The sequence below is a fragment of the Oreochromis aureus genome, linkage group 6 (genome assembly GCF_013358895.1).
Source record: "Oreochromis aureus strain Israel breed Guangdong linkage group 6, ZZ_aureus, whole genome shotgun sequence".
Lineage (NCBI taxonomy): Eukaryota > Metazoa > Chordata > Actinopteri > Cichliformes > Cichlidae > Oreochromis > Oreochromis aureus.
In genome coordinates this window covers 38748282-38767557 of record NC_052947.1, presented here as the reverse complement: position 1 = coordinate 38767557, position 19276 = coordinate 38748282, and the positions used below count along the sequence as shown (strand labels likewise).

The window sequence follows — 19276 nt, the reverse complement described above, 5'->3', positions numbered from 1 at the left end:
CTGTGTTCAGGAACTGATGGAAATCAGTTGCCGGAGATTCGAAGCCAAATATTTTCACATTTTTGCTTCACATACGAGTTTGGCTGCTCTGCAGTTCAGGGCATCTTAAATCATATTTATTGCTCTATAGTGGCAGGCATGCAGTTTAGTACCCATACACTCTTTCTTTTTTATTGAATACGTACAGAATAGTTTTGCATTGTCTTCCTGATTATGGAAGGCTTTCCCTGAAAAGGTGTCATCTAGATGAATACCATTTTATGTGGTTGCAAAACCTGTATATATTGTTCAGCAGATTTAGTGCCACGTGTACTAATGCACCCTCAGTCACAGATACTGGCTGTTAAACTGTGTGCTAGTAACAAGCTGGATAGTTTATCCCGAGATGAGCTGACAGGAGTATTAAACACAACCTACTGTAGAATAAAATATTAAAATAAATCATTGTGATAAAACAAAACTGGCTCTGGGGGTAAAACATGCACCATTGAAAAGGAGAAATAGATGAAAAATAGAAAAAAAAAACAGGAAATTGACATAAAAATAACAGCCTAAAGATTGTAGAAATTTGTGACCACTTTAAAAAAAAAGTATTAATTTTGTTGTTTTACATTTGTGAAGTATTCCTGCTATGATTTCCACTGCAGTAAAAAGTGTGTTTTCAGTGCAGTTCTGGCTGAGGGCCTGAACATCACGGCCAGTTAGAAAAGTTAACAGGAAATCTATACGAAATTGCCACAATAAATAGGCAAAATTGACATTACCAACCTTTTCCTGAAGTTTTTGTAAGTGCTCCCTGTTGGTACTCAACATTGGAGTTACATGATTTTTGGTTTAGCAGCACTGATGAGTTCACTGGAAGGAAACATCCGCTTCAGAGATTCATCTTTGTGCACTCCAAGCAGACATTTTGTGGATTCTTAAAATGGCCAGACTGCTTCAAGCTGACAGTTACTGCAACAGTTAAAACCAATAACCGCTGGTTACAACCAAGATATGCACATCGTGTCAAACGTTGATGGGCTACAGCAGTAGAAGACCAAACCAGCTGCCTTTTGTCAGCTAAGAACAGGAAACTGAGGCTAAAATTCAGATGGGCTCAACAAAATTGACAGACTGAAAAGACGTTGCTTGATCTGCTGGCTCGCAGTTTGGATGGTAGGGTCAGAGTTTGATGTAAACAACATCAAAGGAGGGATCCATTCTGCCTAGTATCAATAGTTAAGGCTGGTGGTGATTGTATAATGGTGTGGGTGATATTTTTTGGCACAGTGAGTATTATTTAAACTCCACAGCGTCCCTGAGTATTGTTGCTCACCATGTCCATCGCTGCATGACCACAGTGTATTCATCTTCTGATGACTGCTTCCAGCAGGATAACAGCACGTCACAAAGCTTAAACTTAAAGTGTCCCAACTTTTTTGGAAACAGTGTTGAATTTGCTAATGTCAGTGATTAATAACCATATTATAAATATTGGCATTAATAGGATTATTTTTAAACTATCATATCAACTTGGTGCTTTTTTAAACAAAGAGACGATGCTTGGTTAACTGGCAGAATTTAGACGTTTACTTGAGAAAGCCACTGAAAAACTGTGTTACTGGAGCTTGAGGTACAAACAACAAATGCTGCTGAGGACAAAGAGACAGTTAAAAAGTTCAAGAATGTATGCAGGACACGTTGGCGTGTTTTTATTGCAGAGAGCGAACTTCATCTGTAGGTCACTTCGAATATTTTATATAAACAGATCTGTTCATGGCACCACAGGGTTTTTTGGATATACTGTATGTTGCAGGTGTCTGTGCAGTATAATATATGAATGCATCAATGAGGAACGAGAAAAGCAGTTCAGCAGGTACAGTCGGTGCTTATGTTTGGAAACACAGCGGGGCAGGTTCGACTGGTGGAGGTTAAGAAAACTATTTAAAAAGAGGGTGCAGCCAATTCTGCTAAAACCATAACACAAATAGTTAAAGATTAGGAAAGATAAATATGTGCACACAATCAAACAGGCAGCATGTGTAGTTTTCTTATTATAGGTCACCACTCGCTTGGTTAGACTCCCAGATTGCTAAAGCAATGACATAACTGTCATATCCTCTATCACAGCTACAGGCACACATTTATTTTATACACACATACAAAGCCGGTACTTATTAGAGGCCAAACTGAAATACATAACCCATTCACATGCAGAATAAATGAACATCTGGTGGTGAGTAAGCACTATAAAATGTAACATGTGGAACATTATATCTAAATTATAGGGTCTTTCATAGCTCAGACTGTTCTCTGATAGAGAAGAGTAAATTGGTAAACCACTCACAAGTTCATAACTTCCACCAGTAAAGGATTTCACTAGGAAGTATCAGTTTTGTTGAAAAAGATGTGATCCAGAAGTATTTAATGTCTGGGGACTCAAAAACACAAAAGAGACTGATGTTTAACCCCATAAGCACCCTGAATTTTTAAAATGTTCACATTAAGAACACTCCCACATTTGTTCTGTGACAGGGCCTCAGCAGTAAGGCCAAAATAATCAACTTTGGCAGAAGTTCGAGATAAAATAAGTAATCTTGTCCCCATCGCTGCATTCGAGTGAGAGTTTTAAAACTGCTGCAAAAATACATTTCATTCTAACTAAACACAAGTGTATGTTTGACAGTAGATGTAATGGTTCTAACAGTGATTCAGTGACACTGACACATACCAATGGTCCTAAACCGTTTCTAAAAAAAGAAGGAGAAGCAGCACAACAATTCTGCACTCATTTAGTCATAGTAATACCAGCCGGAGCCATAATCATGCCACACTCTGGAACCTTCGAAAGAGGTTGGCAGGTTGACTTTTGATAACAGATATGACCTGATACTGCACCTCCAGTGTGGAAATAATCAAAACAACATAAGCTGATACAAGCTGACTGACTATAGTCTATTTATGGACCCAGATCCAAAATATTAGAACCTAAAAGACTCATAATGAACCTTGATAGCTTCATTCCTTACTGTTAAAGAGTCATATCAAATAAAAATTGCATTAGAAACAACTTAGAGGACTTCACAGAATAAGATGGCTCATGATGACCAAGGCAAAAGTCAGAACATTATCCAGACTGGCTTGACGTGAGGGGCCTCTTTATGGAGAGCTTTCAGAAAAGTCACTTTCTCAGTTTTATTTTTTGACATGCTTTCGTAATCGCTGTTAACGCCTCTTAGTTTCCTCAGAGCTCTCTCTCTGATAAGCGATGAACGTGGGATTAGTTCCTCTCTGTTGGTGACTGCTCATGTTTTTCTAGTTTCTAAAAGTAGAATGGGAGGCAGAGCCTTCAGCGATCAGGCCCCTCTACTCTGGAACCAGCTTCCTCCCAGTCCGGATTCAGGAAACAGACGCACTCTGTACTTTTAGGATCAGGCTTTAAACTTTCCTTTTTTATTAAAGCTGATGTTAGACTTGGATCAGGTGACCCTGAACCATCTCTTAGCTTTTGCAGAACGTCCCATGATGCACTGAGCACTTCTTCACTCACCTCTTTTGAGTCCTCAGATGTTTATACATTGTTCTACACCTTACTGGTCACTGCAGATGGCCGCCCCTCCCTGAGCCTGGCTCTGCTGGAAGTTTCTTCCTATTAAAAGTGAATTTTTCCTTCCCACTGTTGCAAAATGGTTACTCATGGGGGTCATGTGATAGCTGAGGTTTTCTTCAGAATACTGTACAGTATAAAGCACTTTGACGTTACTGTTGTTGTGATTTGGTGCTATATAAATAAACTCGATTCAGTTTCCTGGCAACAAGCCTTTCTGACTAGAGCAGCAATGTTCGAGCATATTAGTATTCATCCATAGCCCCTTCATTCATCCATGCATCTCAATTATGAAGTGACACCCACAATCTATGGATGATGTTAACCCACAATATTTGTATACGAGGAAGTGACTGCAGGAAACAGTGGACTGTCTGGTCAATATTTCAGGAGGATAAAAGATTCAGTGTGTGCTAAAACAGTAATACTGGTTAAACAAATACTGGATACACAAAAGCTTTTCAGTGTCTAACCTCTCACCTTTAAATTTTGTTTCCTACGAGGAAAAAGAGGCTTTCCTGTTCATTCTAAATACAATCACTGAACGGCTGAGGAATGTGCCAAGCAGCTAGCACAGGTCCTCACTGACATCTTCAACCTGTCTCTGGAATAAGCCTTTATCCCATCCTGCTTGAAATCTGCCATAATCATCCCCATCCCCAAAAAAGTCACCCATAACCAGTCTCAATGACTTCCGCTCAATTGCACTAACCCCTGTCATCACTAAGTGTTTCGAGTAAGTGGTTCTGTGGCACACTGTAGCCTACCCCTAATGCTCATTACGCTGCTCCTTGGACTTTGGCATGAACTCATGTCTGTGTTTAAATTGTCGGTGCTCAAACTGTCTGTCTGTGTCACTCTGGTATTGTGTATTTATTTTATTTGTATGGTTATTTTATTGTATAGCTTCTTAAAATGTGCTGATTATATGTGCACTTTTACAGAGCTGCTTTTAATCTTGCTATACTGTGTATAATGACGATAAAGGCTTTCAGCTTCAACTTCAGTCCACACGTGTCCTGAGCCCGAGCTGGCGGGCTGAAGCAGCTTGACAGTTTGTCACGTTCACACTTGGTTTGGCCACATCCTGAAATCTGTCACATCAGAGACACCAAAACATCTTTATGCCAAGTTAGGATGAACTTCCTCACAACTTTACTACATGATGTAATGAAACCATACAGAGGTTCTGTTAATAAAAATATCAGTTGACAAATAAAGGTTACATTCCAAATCTGGAGAGTTAGTGTTTGTTGATATTTCTATTACTCATACATCTACAGTCATGTGAAAAACCCCACCCCCATCAGTTCTAAAGTTTCACATATAAGTACAATACTTTAGCTTGTAACACCACTTGAAATAATCAGTGAGGAGGAATTTGGTCCCACTCTTGTTTCAGTTCATTGAAGTTTGTGGGTATCCATTCATGCACAGCTTGCTTAAGGTTCCCCCACAGTATTTCAGTCAGTGTGATGTCTGACTTTAACTGGGTCATTGCAGCACCTTGATTCTGGTGATTTCTGGTATTCCTCTTTGGCATTGTGGTAAAATCCATCCGAAAGCTCCAGATGCCAATCTACCGAGAACATCTGCTTTGATAACTTAATCAAGTGTATTTGATTATCAGCTGCTACTTTCCCTATGGCAGCAGTAAGGATATACTTAAATGTTCACACACCGCTTCTATTTTTTGGCTCAGCTTTTGCTAAATAAGTAATGACATGGTGTAAAATGCTATGTTTCCTGACTTTTAGAACCTGCTCAGTTTTACATGATTTCTTTATTATGTCTCTCACATGACTATAAGTGTTAGTTTCCACCTCGTGTGCAGCTAGCTTTCATGGAGGGGCAATCAGTTTATTCTATCAAGGTCAGTTTATTTATACGCAAATACTGCCCTCACTGACTGTTAGCGCTCTAAACTTAATTTACTTTTTTTTTTATCATATGTTTAACTTTTATGTAATCAGGCCAGACAGCCCTGAATAGTCTGCTTTATATGATAATCACAACAATTCATGGAAGATTCAAATAAAATCGCATATCTGCATGCATATTCATAAATAGTGTGGGTTTCATGTAACTATAAGGTTGGCAAAGAAAAGATAGAAGTCTTTGAAGGTTAAAACATTCAGCGGTCACTTCCACATTAGACACAAGCACACAATGGAGCAAATATTCATGTAATAAAATGAAGGTAATGGGGTACTGTGTGGCAGAGCAAATATGTGTGTGTTTGAGTGTGTGTGTGTTTACTTGGCCATTAAAAAAAACATGGTATGAAAGACACCCCAGAATGTGCTCAAGTACGCCAGAGCAGATGGTTAAACAAACTCAAGTCACATGACAGTCAGTTGGTTTTAAACACAACTAACTGCCTGGACCCACAGATCCAAAACCATGTGAACCATTACTGGGCCCGAGCACAGCAGAGAATACCAACACTCAGCTGCAGTTGGTCTCATTCAGATGGCTGATTTGGGGGAGTTTGATTCGTTTTGCATATCACTGATATTACTAATGTCACTAGCGTGGCTGTAGCTCAGGAGGTAGGTAGAGCAACCTTCTACTAATAGGGAGCTCTGTGATTTGCTCGTTGGCTGCTCCAATCTCAATGCCAAACTGTGCTTGAGCAAGATGAACCCTAATTTGATGATGCATTCATTAGAGTAGGAAGGTTAGAGAGAAAACACTTTGGCACAGAAAAAAGTGCCTCTATGAATGAAGCAAGTTATGCAAAGCACTTTGAGAGCTTAAGTAGAGTAGAACAGTGCAATATAAGAACCAGTCCATTACCTTCTGGTATTGTGGCAATACTGCTAACAACAGGTGAGTACTGACGTATCTGGAATCATATTAGCAGTCATTTAGTGTGGCTTTATACTTATAAGTTGAATATTTACTCTATTTTTAGTTTGATCTAGATTCAAGAAAATCTTGGCTTTATAGCTGCTAAGTCCTGAAACAGGGTCACCAAAACATAACACACACACAAGCTCCAGAAATGCTTCTGCCTTCTCTGGGACTGAGGTCATTTAAGATGGTCTGAGATGAAGTGAAAAATTATCATATAGTCAGATTAATTATAATTAGAAATTATAAAAATCAAGCAACTTTAAAAGTTCAAGTCCTCTTTGTAAGGTTTATTGTTCCCATTTTAAACAGCATTCCTGCATTTTCGGGAAGTGGCGTGTAAGATCATTCCTTGAGTAAATGCTCTTAGTTCACCCTGTTTATACTGTACACTCAGCATATACTGCAGCTGATAACATAACAGTGTTGAACTGGAGAAGTTGTGGATAAGCTTAAATCACAGAACTGGAAAGATGTGAAGAGGCAAAGTGAAAATGTGATTGTTCCTATGGATGACTGCAGCTGGAAGTTCTGTAATAATCACGATGAACAGAGCAGGAGGACACGATGAAAGACGAGGAGACTCTGATGGAGGCTCACCACGCTCACGCTCATGGTTTGGCCATTTAGCTGAAGTCGTGTCATTAAAACTTAATGGTATTTTAATAAGGAGGTTTGCAGAGGCAGAGAGAGATGAAAGTTCATCTTTAAATATATTCATTTAAAAAAAGAAAGGAAAGTCCAACGGCAGTTACCATGACAACAGCACCCGTGAAGGCCCTTTGAGCCGCTGAGGTTACTGGAAAAGGACATTTGATTACAGGGACCTCTGACTCTGACGTGAGTTTATAATCAAAAAAGCGGATGATGATGTCATGGCAAAATTACTGATATGTTCTGTTTTTAATGGATACGATGTGAGAGGATATTGTTTAAATGTAACTTTAAGTGAGATGGTAAACAACAATGTGTCATTTCCTCCACAGTAGAGGTGTCAAACATGAGGCCTGGAAGCCAGAATTGGCCAGAAAAGACTCCAATCCGGCCCGCTGAAACCAGTAATCACTTTATTTATTTTTATGTAATAAGTTGCAAGGCTTCGGGGTCCTGTGTGTTTGTGGCGTTACAAACAATTTTACAGCTCCCCCACACCAAAGTAAAAGTTCCTGTTTTCACCATCTACAACTGAAATTTCAGATTGTTTTAATGAGCTACCAGAATGTTTTCTGTAATTTTACACATGTATTTCTTACAATTTAAACGCAAAGAGTCATGCTGACAGAATGACCTGACCACCAAACATCCCAGCTCCCAGTCTGATAATGCATAAATAGGAAATATCTCAATCCACTGAAGCTCCATAAAGAATCTGCTGGCAGTGCATAACCACCAGAAACATCAGATCTACAGTTTTTCTGGAACACAATGTTAAGTCTGTAGTTTTAATGTGGACGCTGATTGGTTTAAGATAATTTTTCCCCCAAATACAGAAAGAATCAGTTCTGTGTTATTAATGAGAAATAGATAATAGCATATTTTTGGTTGAAGTCCTCAGTGGAACAGATGAAGTGTATAAAGATGTCAGCATTTTTTGTTTTTCCCAAATTCATTTCAAATGATGTTTTTCAATTTAAATTAAATGTATGCCTCAGTACTTTAAATTATTATAAGGTTTGGCTGGTACAGATCTTAAATCTTTTTATTATCCTTTTATTACGTTATTTATATTGAGAGAATGTGTTCTCTAATTTAATCCAAAACATAAAAACACCCTGGGTAATGTTGTCACATGTCTCATAAAAACCAGCCACAAAATAATTATCCAGCCATCACAACACTTGGGCAAGCAACATACCCTATGTATGTAAAATGAGGGTATCCAGAAAACCAGCAACGTGCTTCACAAGCCTGAATATCAGCACTACCAGTAACATAACAAAATACATCCTGGTGTAAAATCAAAACTAGATGATTTAAAATATTCTTAGAGTCTAAACTACTGTGTGTGTGTCCGGATTCAAATTTGCAAAGCGCCAGATTTGATACAATTGTTCTGAACTTCACATTAAGTTTTTCATTTTCTACAGCAAAGATTAAAAGAAACAAACAAACTGTACTATACATATGCAGAGTCATGCAAGCTACAAACTGACCCTTGCGATGTACACACAGGCCCTTTATCTGCAGATCACTTCTACTTTTGCTCGGTGACCTTGCATAAAAAAGATCACGCTGACTTCCTCTTTTAGTGCCACATCATCCTTATGCTGCTTTACCAATAAACTTGTTTTTCACTTTTTCAATAATTACATCCTGGTATAAAAGTGGGGACAGCAAATTATATAATAATATTATATGAAACTATAAACTATACTATTTTATATGAAACACAGAGGGAGGAGAGGGGAGGGGCTGGAGCCGCATTTAATAACCAGCTTGCAAAACAAAACAAAATGAAAAACAAAACAAAACAAACAAACACAAAATCCACCAGACATTATGATATAGACTTTGCACCAATGTGTTTTCTAAATTCTATGGATAGTGTAGTGGTAAGACTACACACCTCTGGAGTGGGGGTTGCAAGTTTGATTCCCACCCGGTGTCCAGTAAGGGTCCCAGCTAGACCCCCCATGCTGGAAACAAGCCCTGCAGTGGCGCAGCTACGTCTGCAGCCTTTCCGCAGTCCAGTACACAAGCATTTCACTGCATATTCATTATATGTTGTGCTGTGTATGTGACAAATAAAATTTGTATAAGCGAAAAGTGAGTGCGAGGGCCCTCGGTGCGCCCGCTTGCTGCTGCTGTTGTGCTCACACACAAACTGTTGAAAGGCGGGCAGCTTCCAAATAGTGCACATTTCATTCATAATGTTGTCAATCCAAGCCCATTATGTTAATTATTTTTTTCTGGGTTGTGCGAAATCCCAGAAAAAAACCCCTATACAAACCGAATCTGTGCACTAAGGTTAGGTCTGTTAGGTTATGCTGTGGTGATTCTCGGGTCAGCGGATGGGTGTTGATACTGGAGTCCAAAATTATAACCAATGGACGATGGACAAGAAACTGTCAAAGTCAGCAGGTGCTGAGTTTAGAAAAAAAAGAGAAGAGGAGGAGAAACGACCAAAAGATAGAGGTAAGCAGATGTGTCATTGGATAATGGCAGGTATTATGTATAACATGTATCCTGAAACAAGATAACATTAATTATTAGTAGGGATAGTGAAAACTTCTGTTTACGTTTGTTAGCCATTTGGCTATGATAGTAAACAGTAGACAGACAACAGACACTGATGTGGCTTATTGAATCTTTTGGACTGTGTTCAGAACAATATTAATTAGCCATGAATTTGAAGAGCTGTGTTGTTGATTTGTCTCCTATTCTCAATGTATGACGAATGACCAGAGGGAGTGTTCGCCCAGGGCACCAAATGGGCTAGGACCGCCTCTGCAGCCCACCAGAAATGGACAACAGAAGACTGAAAAATTGTTGCAGTTTTCCCACAACATTCAGATACAATGCAGGTTTAAAGCACCTCGGCATTGTTTTCATTGGTTCTCATGGAAGATAAGTGTCTCAAAAGGTAAACTTGGCTTTCAAAACACATACTAGCATAAGGGAAAAAATTAAAACACAGAGAGCTTAAGCTGGCCTGATTACCACACCAACCAACAACAATCTGGTGGGGACTTGTGACTTCAGATGATGTTTAAAAAAGATTACCAGATGGAAAGCAGGTGACAGGTGACAAATGGGAACTAAGGAGGCACCACTAGTGGGCGGGGCTTGCACAAGACCCACCTTTAGCCACCTTCAGTGGGAAAAGAAGAAGAAGAACAAGAAGAAGAAGAAGAATACAAAAACTACAACTAAAAAGAGCATATAGAAGCAGCCCCAAACCGTGACAAAGACACGTTTCTGTTTTGTTTAATAACCCCTGTCCATGAAAGACCCTGGCCTTAAAGCTCTCCAACTACTTGGTGCCCTGTGCTGCAGTGTGGGACAGTATTTAAAGTCACTTACTGTAAGTGTGCAGGGTTTACACCTCGTGAGTCACTTGCAAAGGCCCTGGTTTGAAACTGCCCCAGGCCATTTGCTGGGTGTCTTCTCACAGCTGGCTTGTAGTAATAATAAAGGCCAAAAAGGCCCAAAACTCAAAACTTGAAAGCTAGGAAACTAACCAGGACCACAGAACTAGGAACCGTAATGAGCACAGAGGAGACACACAGCACTGAAGGTATACAGCGCAACAAAGGGCAGAGGAAAACACAGGGCTTAAATACACAAGGAATTAACCAGGGAATCATTAAAGAAAACCAGAACATGAATATTAATAATAAAAAAACACAAACATGGAGTCACCAGATGTCGGACCATGACAGATCAGTTAATTATTTTACTACTATCTACTCTTTCAAGAATTAAAAAAAAAACAAACAAAATACAATAATTTGGTCTGCAGTTAGCTGAAACAACTAACTGACCTTCAAAGTAAGAGAAAGGTAGTGGTGTGTAGCTTGTAACAGAGATCAACTGATCAAATTCACCATTCTTGTAGGAACTGGGCATGCTGATGATTTAGAGGAAGACATTATTTAATTTAGTTTGGAAAGCTTGACAGAAGAGAAAAAATATAAATAAATATCAACAGTTATTAAAGTTGCTGTACTTAATGAAAGGCCCGCTGGAATCCTGTGAATATGTTTTCTCTAATAATTATACATTTTTATTTGTTCAGTAATAATTAAAATTTTCACTTGAACATACTATATTGTCAATAAAAACTTAAACGATTGGTAAAAAATGGCACCCAATCCCTACAGTGGAAGCGGAAGGACTAAATGGTTTTAGATGCCATGAAAAAGTGTAAAAGTGTGTTTTTGCCTCGAAGTTGAGGAAACCGATGCTTCTCATATCAAATGACTGCGGTCGGTTGAAACAACCTGTGTCTTAATATCCCTCCGCCAACGTAACAGAAAACTAAATCTGCCGCACATGCGCACATTCGATGAGTGTGCGCAGCACGTGGACGTTCGCGCGCACTCATCGAATGTCAGCTTTATGACGTATCGAGAACCCGACAGTTCAAACTGTAGACAAACTTTCGGGGTGAAGAAGCTTCAGCGGATAATCAGATACTCGGAAATAATTTGAACAACGTGCAGTTTGAAATTGTGCTAAACGGTAAAGACATGACAGAATTTAATTCAGTGAACAGAGGGAAATCTGTGGAAATCGTTTCGTTGCTTCAACCGGATAAGGTAAAAAAAAAAAAAAAAAAGCAAAAAAAAAAAAACAAGAACGAAAGAAAGAAAGAAGAACAATCTGCAGAGAAAATGATAATCACTATCTTTGGTGGTTTTGCCATTGTCCACTTAACTTTAGCATTTTTGTATAAATTACTTTTATTCCTGATAAAATAACCTTCAGTACATTGCTATATCAAATAATATGTGATGTCAAATTGTTAATATACTGTATATTGTTAGTGTGACATATCACACATATATTTTTGTGTTATCAGTTGTTGGATTTCATTAGTGAACTGTAGTGCAAAGCATTTAACAGTGACAGTTTTAAATCCCATTGCAGAACATTTTGTGATTGTGTCAAAGATTCCTAAAAACCTGACTGCCTTTTCTTTCTAGATGTTGGAGGAAATGGGAACACTGGATTGCAGGCATTTGAAACTGCCTCTTCTGACCCTGGAAAATCTTGGAAAAGTCATCACCCCCTATGTGAAAGATGTTTCACAGGAGTAAGTCACACATTTAAAGCCATCAAGCTTACAAGCAGCAAAAATGATCACTAATACACACATATACTCTGGTTAAAGGTTTGTTTTGCTCAACTGTTTATCGTTGTTTTTTCATCTTTTAGTCAGTGGGCGTCTTTAGCCGATGGTGACCCTGGATCAAAAGTTGTCATTCTCTTGTCCAGCATGTGCCATGCGGTTATAGAAGAAATAAGCGCCTTGGTCCTGGAGGTTGTAGAACCTCAGGTTCTTGCCAAGGGACACAATCATGCAAGTGGAGATAAGGTAAGTTTGCAGGATGGGTGCAGCTGCTGCAGAGTAACAGAAAATAATATTCAAGCCAGCTTCAGAAACACCCTTCATCACTGTTTTGGTGAAGCCCTATCCATGGCACAAGGTAAGTCCTACAACTCGGATATATTAGTAAAGCTGTTTTCAGCAGAAATTACTAAAAAAGTCAACACGTCGCTGGCTCGTATCACAGGGCCAGCTACTACCCCAAAAACTCATGACTCAGTGACAGGTATGAGCATTATACAAATGGTGTATAATGTGACTGAGATTTTTGAATGCATCTTGAATATCAGCCGAAAAATCACAGACAGGGCATCTGACAGCATGACATGCTCAGACTCTAATTGCAAGCAGATTTGCTGTCTAGATGTGGAGGAGGAGGAAGATGCAGAAATCCCACAAATAAGTGACTGTTCCTTAGAGAATTCACTGTGCATGGATAATCTGAGTCCTCCTCCAACTCCAGAGCTCCCTAAGTATTCAGAAACATTTGTCCCTTCAGCATTGATTTTAGCCTACCAGGAGAATTCTTCACCAAGTCTGGAGTCTCCTGACTGTCCAGTCAACATGACCTTTCTTACTGTGCTTCTTGCTAAGTTAGTCGACCATATTGCATCAAAAACCAGAACATCCATACTAAACGTGGACCTGGTTGCATTATTGGGTGGTGTAACAATGAGGGCTGAAAAGAACTGGTTTCCATTCCCCCACCAAGTGTTGAAAACCTGCACATCCCCATCTATAAAAAGCTGTGCAAGGTGTTTGGATCCAAATACTTGTTGCAGGCTGCCATGGAATCTGGTGACGAAGCATTTGAGATTGCTGTTTCAGAGGTTTTAGTGTCACAGCTCCAGAAATCTTTAGTAAGGTCAAAGAATTCTGGGACCATATGGAGAGTTGTCAAGGATGGTAAACTTTCTCCAGTGCGTGAGATTCCAACACCAGAGTCCCCCACTGAAGAAAGTAATGAACCAAAAATACCCCTGCCTTCAAACACATCACCGGCCAGTACTCTCAAGAAGAGTACTGGCTGGTTTTCTCGTCTGTTCAACACGCTCAATAGAGCCCTGGACAGTGACAGTCACAGACTTGACTATACAGTGACAAACCCACCCATCTGGACAAACCCTGTTCTGTAATTTTTATCTTGAAAACTGATCTGAGGCTCATTTCTCAAGATAAAAATAAATGCAATGTAGGGCTTGTTAAAATACCTTTTAGAAAGTTAAGTTGACAAAGGAGATCTGGAATTTTAAAAAGACCTACAAACAATCCTCTTTTCAAAAAGTTGGGACATGTGCAACTATTTAAAAATAGTGCACAGATAATGATTATTGGACACATAAGCTGTAATGTTAAATGTAATACATTGGATAATTAAAAAAATACTAATTTGCTTTCTTCAAAACACAAGGTAAGACAAGAGTACACTAACCATCTGTCTGTCACTGGCCAGTTGTTCATATCTGACTGTGTCCATCCTAAATTAGCTCAGCTTGTTTAAACTAGTGTCCAGAATACTTTTGTCATCTGAATGAGTGTACCAACTTTTTGGAAAGAAGGTTCTCTTTTCCATCACCCCCAACCGGTCGCGGCAGATGGCCGCCCCTCCCTGAACCTGGTTCTGCCGAAGGTTTCTTCCTGTTAAAAGGGAGTTTTTCCTTCCCACTGTCGCCACGTGCTTGTTCATAGGGGATCATCTGATTGTTGGAGGGTTTTTTGTAGGGTCTTTGCCTATGGTGCTATATCTCTATAACATCGTACTGAATTCTAAGCACCATAGTGGTTCTGTGGGTGTTCACCAGAGGAAGGTTTTGGAGTATTTTGCTCCCTCAGCCGCTCTCTGGTGTTCACCCTGTGTTCCTGGCTTTCCTCCAGATTCTCCTATTGGAAATTCCAAATTTAAAAAACAAAAAACAATTGGAAAATAAAAAGACAAAAACAACTGAAAAAACGTGGATCTGTTGTTTTTTTTTCTCTGACTATTTTAAAGCTTTTAGGCTGCTGCATGTTTTAATTACTGTGAATAGGCTCTGATTTGAGTGGAGATGCAGTGTGCTCAGCGCCACTCAAACATGCTTGTAGACGTTTTTTTCACCATTTCACAATTATTCTGTTTGTTATTAATTAAAAAAGTAAATAATAAGCTAACAGTTATAGCAGTATTGTGCAGAAGTCTTCAACTACCCCAGTTTTTTTATAGAAACATAAACACACATACATAGTTACAATGCTATTATGTTGTGATACATTGTGAGACACCATTGTAATCTGACATTCCATCCTATACTATGACATTGTCTTTGGTGCTCAGCTGAACTGTCAGTGGTACATGATTGGGGAATTTATATAAAAATATTTGCGTATAACTTGTAAAGGTTGGCATTCACAGTGGCCTAGGCATTGTTTAGGTAAAGTTTCATCAAGATTGGGTCGCTGGTCTTGGAGGAAATAGGGAACATACAAACATATCAGGCTAAAATATGTTTTGAGACTACAGACAGATTTTTGGGTCGAGAATTGCTTTAAAAGGCTTTTTAATAGTAAAAGACGACACGGTTTAGTCACACAGCTTTGTAATGATTCTAACTAAACACTAGATGGAGACAAACATGTGGATTCACACAAACTGAACTTCATGTCAGACACTGGTTTTATAAAAGTAAATGAAATTTAATACTACAAAAATTCACATTTATTTGTTAACTAAAACACGGTTTGATTAGAGTCTAAACAACTTTAAAGTTTTGCAGTGAGTTTTGGAAAAGAAGACAGCTAGGTGGCTAAGGCTGGGCAACCTTTAATCATTGAGAATTTGACATTTTTCAACAATGTTTCTTAATATCAATATGACAATCAGCCCATTATGAACAATATTTATGCCATTAAGATATAATGTACTTTATGTAACTGCCACTGAAGGCTGTCAAAGAGGAATACCTCAGGATCTTCCAAACTCCAGGGACCCGTGCCAAAGCTGTGATGAAGATGATGGTATGACAGGAGTTCAGACAGCAGTTCTGATAATAAGAATGTCTAATACACCTCTTCCTGCAGACAATGTTCCTCTAATTTTCATGTGTCTGAGCAAACACACAAACTCCTGAGCGGTCCCATGGACCTGTCATGGGCCTGGGTCTGGGGACTCAGGGCTCATGCATTATTCTTGGGTTTAGTGAATATTATAAGTTCGGTTTGACTCTGTGGATTGTTTATTGTTGTTTGTTGGTGTGATCTGCTCCTGGTCCCTTGTTTCCCTGTCTACGTGTTTGGGTGTGTGTGTTGCGGTGTGTGAGTTTTGCTGCCATACAAGGTCCTGGAGAGTCTTTGAGCCTTGAGCCAGCCACACCGGGTGTAATCAGCCACCTGTTGCTGATTGTCAAGGAAACACTACTCAAGAGAGGATCGGAGCGGCAGCCAGCACAGGATTGTTAAACCAGGAACATAGTCAGTGCTCTTGCTCTGTTTACCGTGTTCTCTGAACTTTTCCTGTTGGAATGGTTAAAGTGTCTTTGTTGGCCGGTGGATGGGACGGTACTCACTGTGGACTCTCTTGTTTCCAGGTGGATTGTGGAAACGTGTGGCGAGCAGCACACTGTTGTACATAGGCACCGAGGAGGACTAAACACTTACCACGGATCATGGCGCGGGGGGATTGGGAACGAGCGCACAGAGAACCCACGCACTGTGGATTGTTGGCACTGAGAACCCACGCACTGTGGCTATTGTTGGCACTGTTTTATAGTTTTTTTAAAGCTCATTGTAATGATATCTCCACCTGCGTAGCCAGTGTGTGAGGTTCCTGCTGTGGTCTGGGAGAGTCATCTAACTCTAACTATATTGTTCTTTGCATTTCTACTACTCATAAACTAGTGACAGTATTTAATACAGTGAACATTGTAAAGGGATGGGTATCGTGGTTTTATCCGATCAAACAAACTTGACATGATTCTTAAAGTGGAGAACACAAACTTTGTTTCATGTTTACTGTTTTTGTAAAAAGATAACAATGTTAGCCTTTTCTGCAGCTATAGGGCATATATGGTATCACTTTGACTGGAAGTAATGAAACAATGGAAAATACACAAACTTCCCATATGGTTTTAAATAGTAAACCTGCAAGACTATGTTAATGCTATTGAAGTATATATATTTGTTTTAATTATAGCTATGGCAAAACATGAACTGCCAACCAAACCAACTATAAACTCCAATTTTGAAAACACACTTAACATTTTTAATGTAAAGCTCTGACTTGTATTATGAGTATGAGCCAGTGTGTGAGGTTCCTGCTGTGGTCTGGGAGAGAGTCCTGTAACTCTTTGTCTGCAAAATACAGTATATCATGACATGATTCTTTGCATTTCTACTACTCATAAACTAGTGACAGTATTTAATGATCAATTTCCATAAATGAACATTGTAAATAAATGACAGTAGATGAGCACAAATCCAAGTGAGAACTTAAATTTCACCTTATTTTTCCTGTGTGTTCTTCTCACTTCTCCAATGATTGCACTTTGTTGTCCCAGTTAAAAACCCCAGTCTGCTTCTTTCACAGTGGGTGTGAAGGTCCTCCTGGGGTCAGGGTGGGGCTCCTGTTCTGGAGGAATTGAGGTGTGTGCACCTTTTAGAGATAACATTTTCTTCCCATTTACATTTTACATTTTGCACAGTGACATGTGTACTGTAGCACAAGCATGTGATACTGTGAAAATTCCATTAACTCTGCAGAATATATAATTACACAGTTTTTATTACCATTTCTACTACTCCTCGTAATATTATTTAATGGCTATTAACCATTATAGATGAAAATTCTTAATAAATGACACTGGAATAAGCACAAAACTGATTAAGAACTTAAATTTCACCTTAATTTTCCCGTCTGCCCTTCTCACGTGGTTGTACACGTTGTCCAGGTTGATGGCCTCATCTGCTTGCAGGTTTGACTTTATGTGCATCAGCTGGTCTAAATGGTCCACTTCGAGACGATTCCTGGAATCTGTTTTGATACGATTCATTAAACTAAAGCCTCTTTCACAATCTGCACTGGATGCTTGAAATGTAGCACAAATCTACAAGTTGTGAGATGTGTTTTAGCTCTTCACATTTAAGTGTTGCAGCCACCATATCTGAGAATGTGCTGATTGACCTGAGTTTAAGTTTTTGCCTCATTACGTAGTTGAATTCAACATATTCACTGTCACTGACCTCCACAAAATGTGGGTGGTGGAGAATGGCCTCATACTTCTTTGCCAGTGTGGCAATGTCTGCTGCTCCATACTCAGAGCTGATGTATGAGCTCAATGCCTTAATGTCAAATGCAGACCACTCCTTTAATTCATCCTCTGGAAAACAACTCAATCTTTGCTCTTGCAAAGCAGAGCTCTTCCATCACAGTCAGGTTGTATTTTTGAAAAGAAAGACAGGTGTGTCAGCTCACCCAAAACATCTCCCAGAGCGGTGAGAGTAATCTTGACGTTTGAATCGGTTACCTTTTTGTAACAGTAATTTGCCACTGGATCTCTGTTATCACTGGATTCTCTCTTGCAGTAGACAGCCATCGCACTTCGTTCAGAGGCCTGAATGACAGTGTATCCTCATCAAGAATCTTTGCTTGGTCTTCTGATTTTCTCCTCTTTACAGTGGATCTAGAGAAAGTGGAATGAACTGTTCCACATCACGCATCAAAGGTACATCTTTCCACGCATCATCAAAGTCCTCTCTATGGACCACACAGTGTTGTTCAGTTAGGTGTGGTATTCGCCGCTTTAATAAAGCTGCAAATCCGTTGTGCTTTCCTCGCATTACTGAGGCACCATCGGAGGTCAGCATCACCATTCTCTGCATGTCTAGTTCCTGCTTGGTGTAAAACTGAGTTATTGCCTGCACATTATCCTGAAAGGTTTTATGGTTAATGTTATTTTCCTCCCTGTATTTAACATACAGGACTAGCATTTTGTGCACTGTTATGTCTGTGCTCTCATCTATGATCAGGATGTGCCAAGGTGCATTTTTAACTTTACACATTCTGCACTATTTGATTCATTGAATTCACAAAGTCAAAGGCATAATTTTTGCTTGGCCAGCTTTCTGGTATACTCACATATTTTACCATGTGATTGTGAATTTGTTGAACCGACAGCATAAAAGAATTCATGTTGATGGCTAGTAGAATATTGTTGATGAGAACTTTAACTTGCTCGGGGTTGGATTTCTTTACGAGTGACAGCTCGTTCCTCTTCTCTCGGTCTTTGGCGCTCTCCTCCAACAATGTATCGATCCCCATTCCCATCTTACATCTTCTTACAACTCCAACTGCTTTCACATGACTTTTGTGTTGAATGTTCTGTTTACCCTCCGAAAACTCGCTTGCTATTTTGGCTTCGCAACATGTTTTGCAGGGCAGACCTTTCTCGCTCGAAAATGAAAAAATCTCACCCAGTTTCACCGTTTTTTCTTCTGTTTGCAAATACTCTGACAGCCATTCCATCTTAAAAGAATTGCATTTCTTTTTTATAGCCTGTCAATGACTTTTATTAGCTGCGTACATACGTATGCGAATCGCATCATTGGCTGGAGCAGCCAGTCACCGGTCACTCACTGACTCGCAAAATAGTACAGAATGAATTGTTATGTGTTTATTTTAGTTTCGATTCAGGTTGGATTTTTTTGTGCACAGTAATTCACTGCCACAATGTGGAACCAAGTATCAACAAACTGTAAAGAAAAGAAAGACTCTTGCTGCACACCACTGGTGCGATGGCGCACTCTAGTGG

General features: G+C 39.4%; 1 protein-coding gene across 1 annotated transcript; it reads left to right on the top strand.

Annotated features, from left to right (window-relative positions):
* The first annotated feature begins 11316 nt into the window (after positions 1-11316).
* Positions 11317-14687, top strand: LOC120440606. Its single transcript, XM_039613367.1, has 3 exons — positions 11317-11706; positions 12094-12203; positions 12326-14687. The coding sequence occupies exons 1-3, from the start codon at positions 11638-11640 to the stop codon at positions 13332-13334; spliced, it is 1188 nt and encodes a 395-aa protein (XP_039469301.1). The 5' UTR covers positions 11317-11637; the 3' UTR covers positions 13335-14687.
* The last annotated feature ends 4589 nt before the right edge of the window (positions 14688-19276 follow it).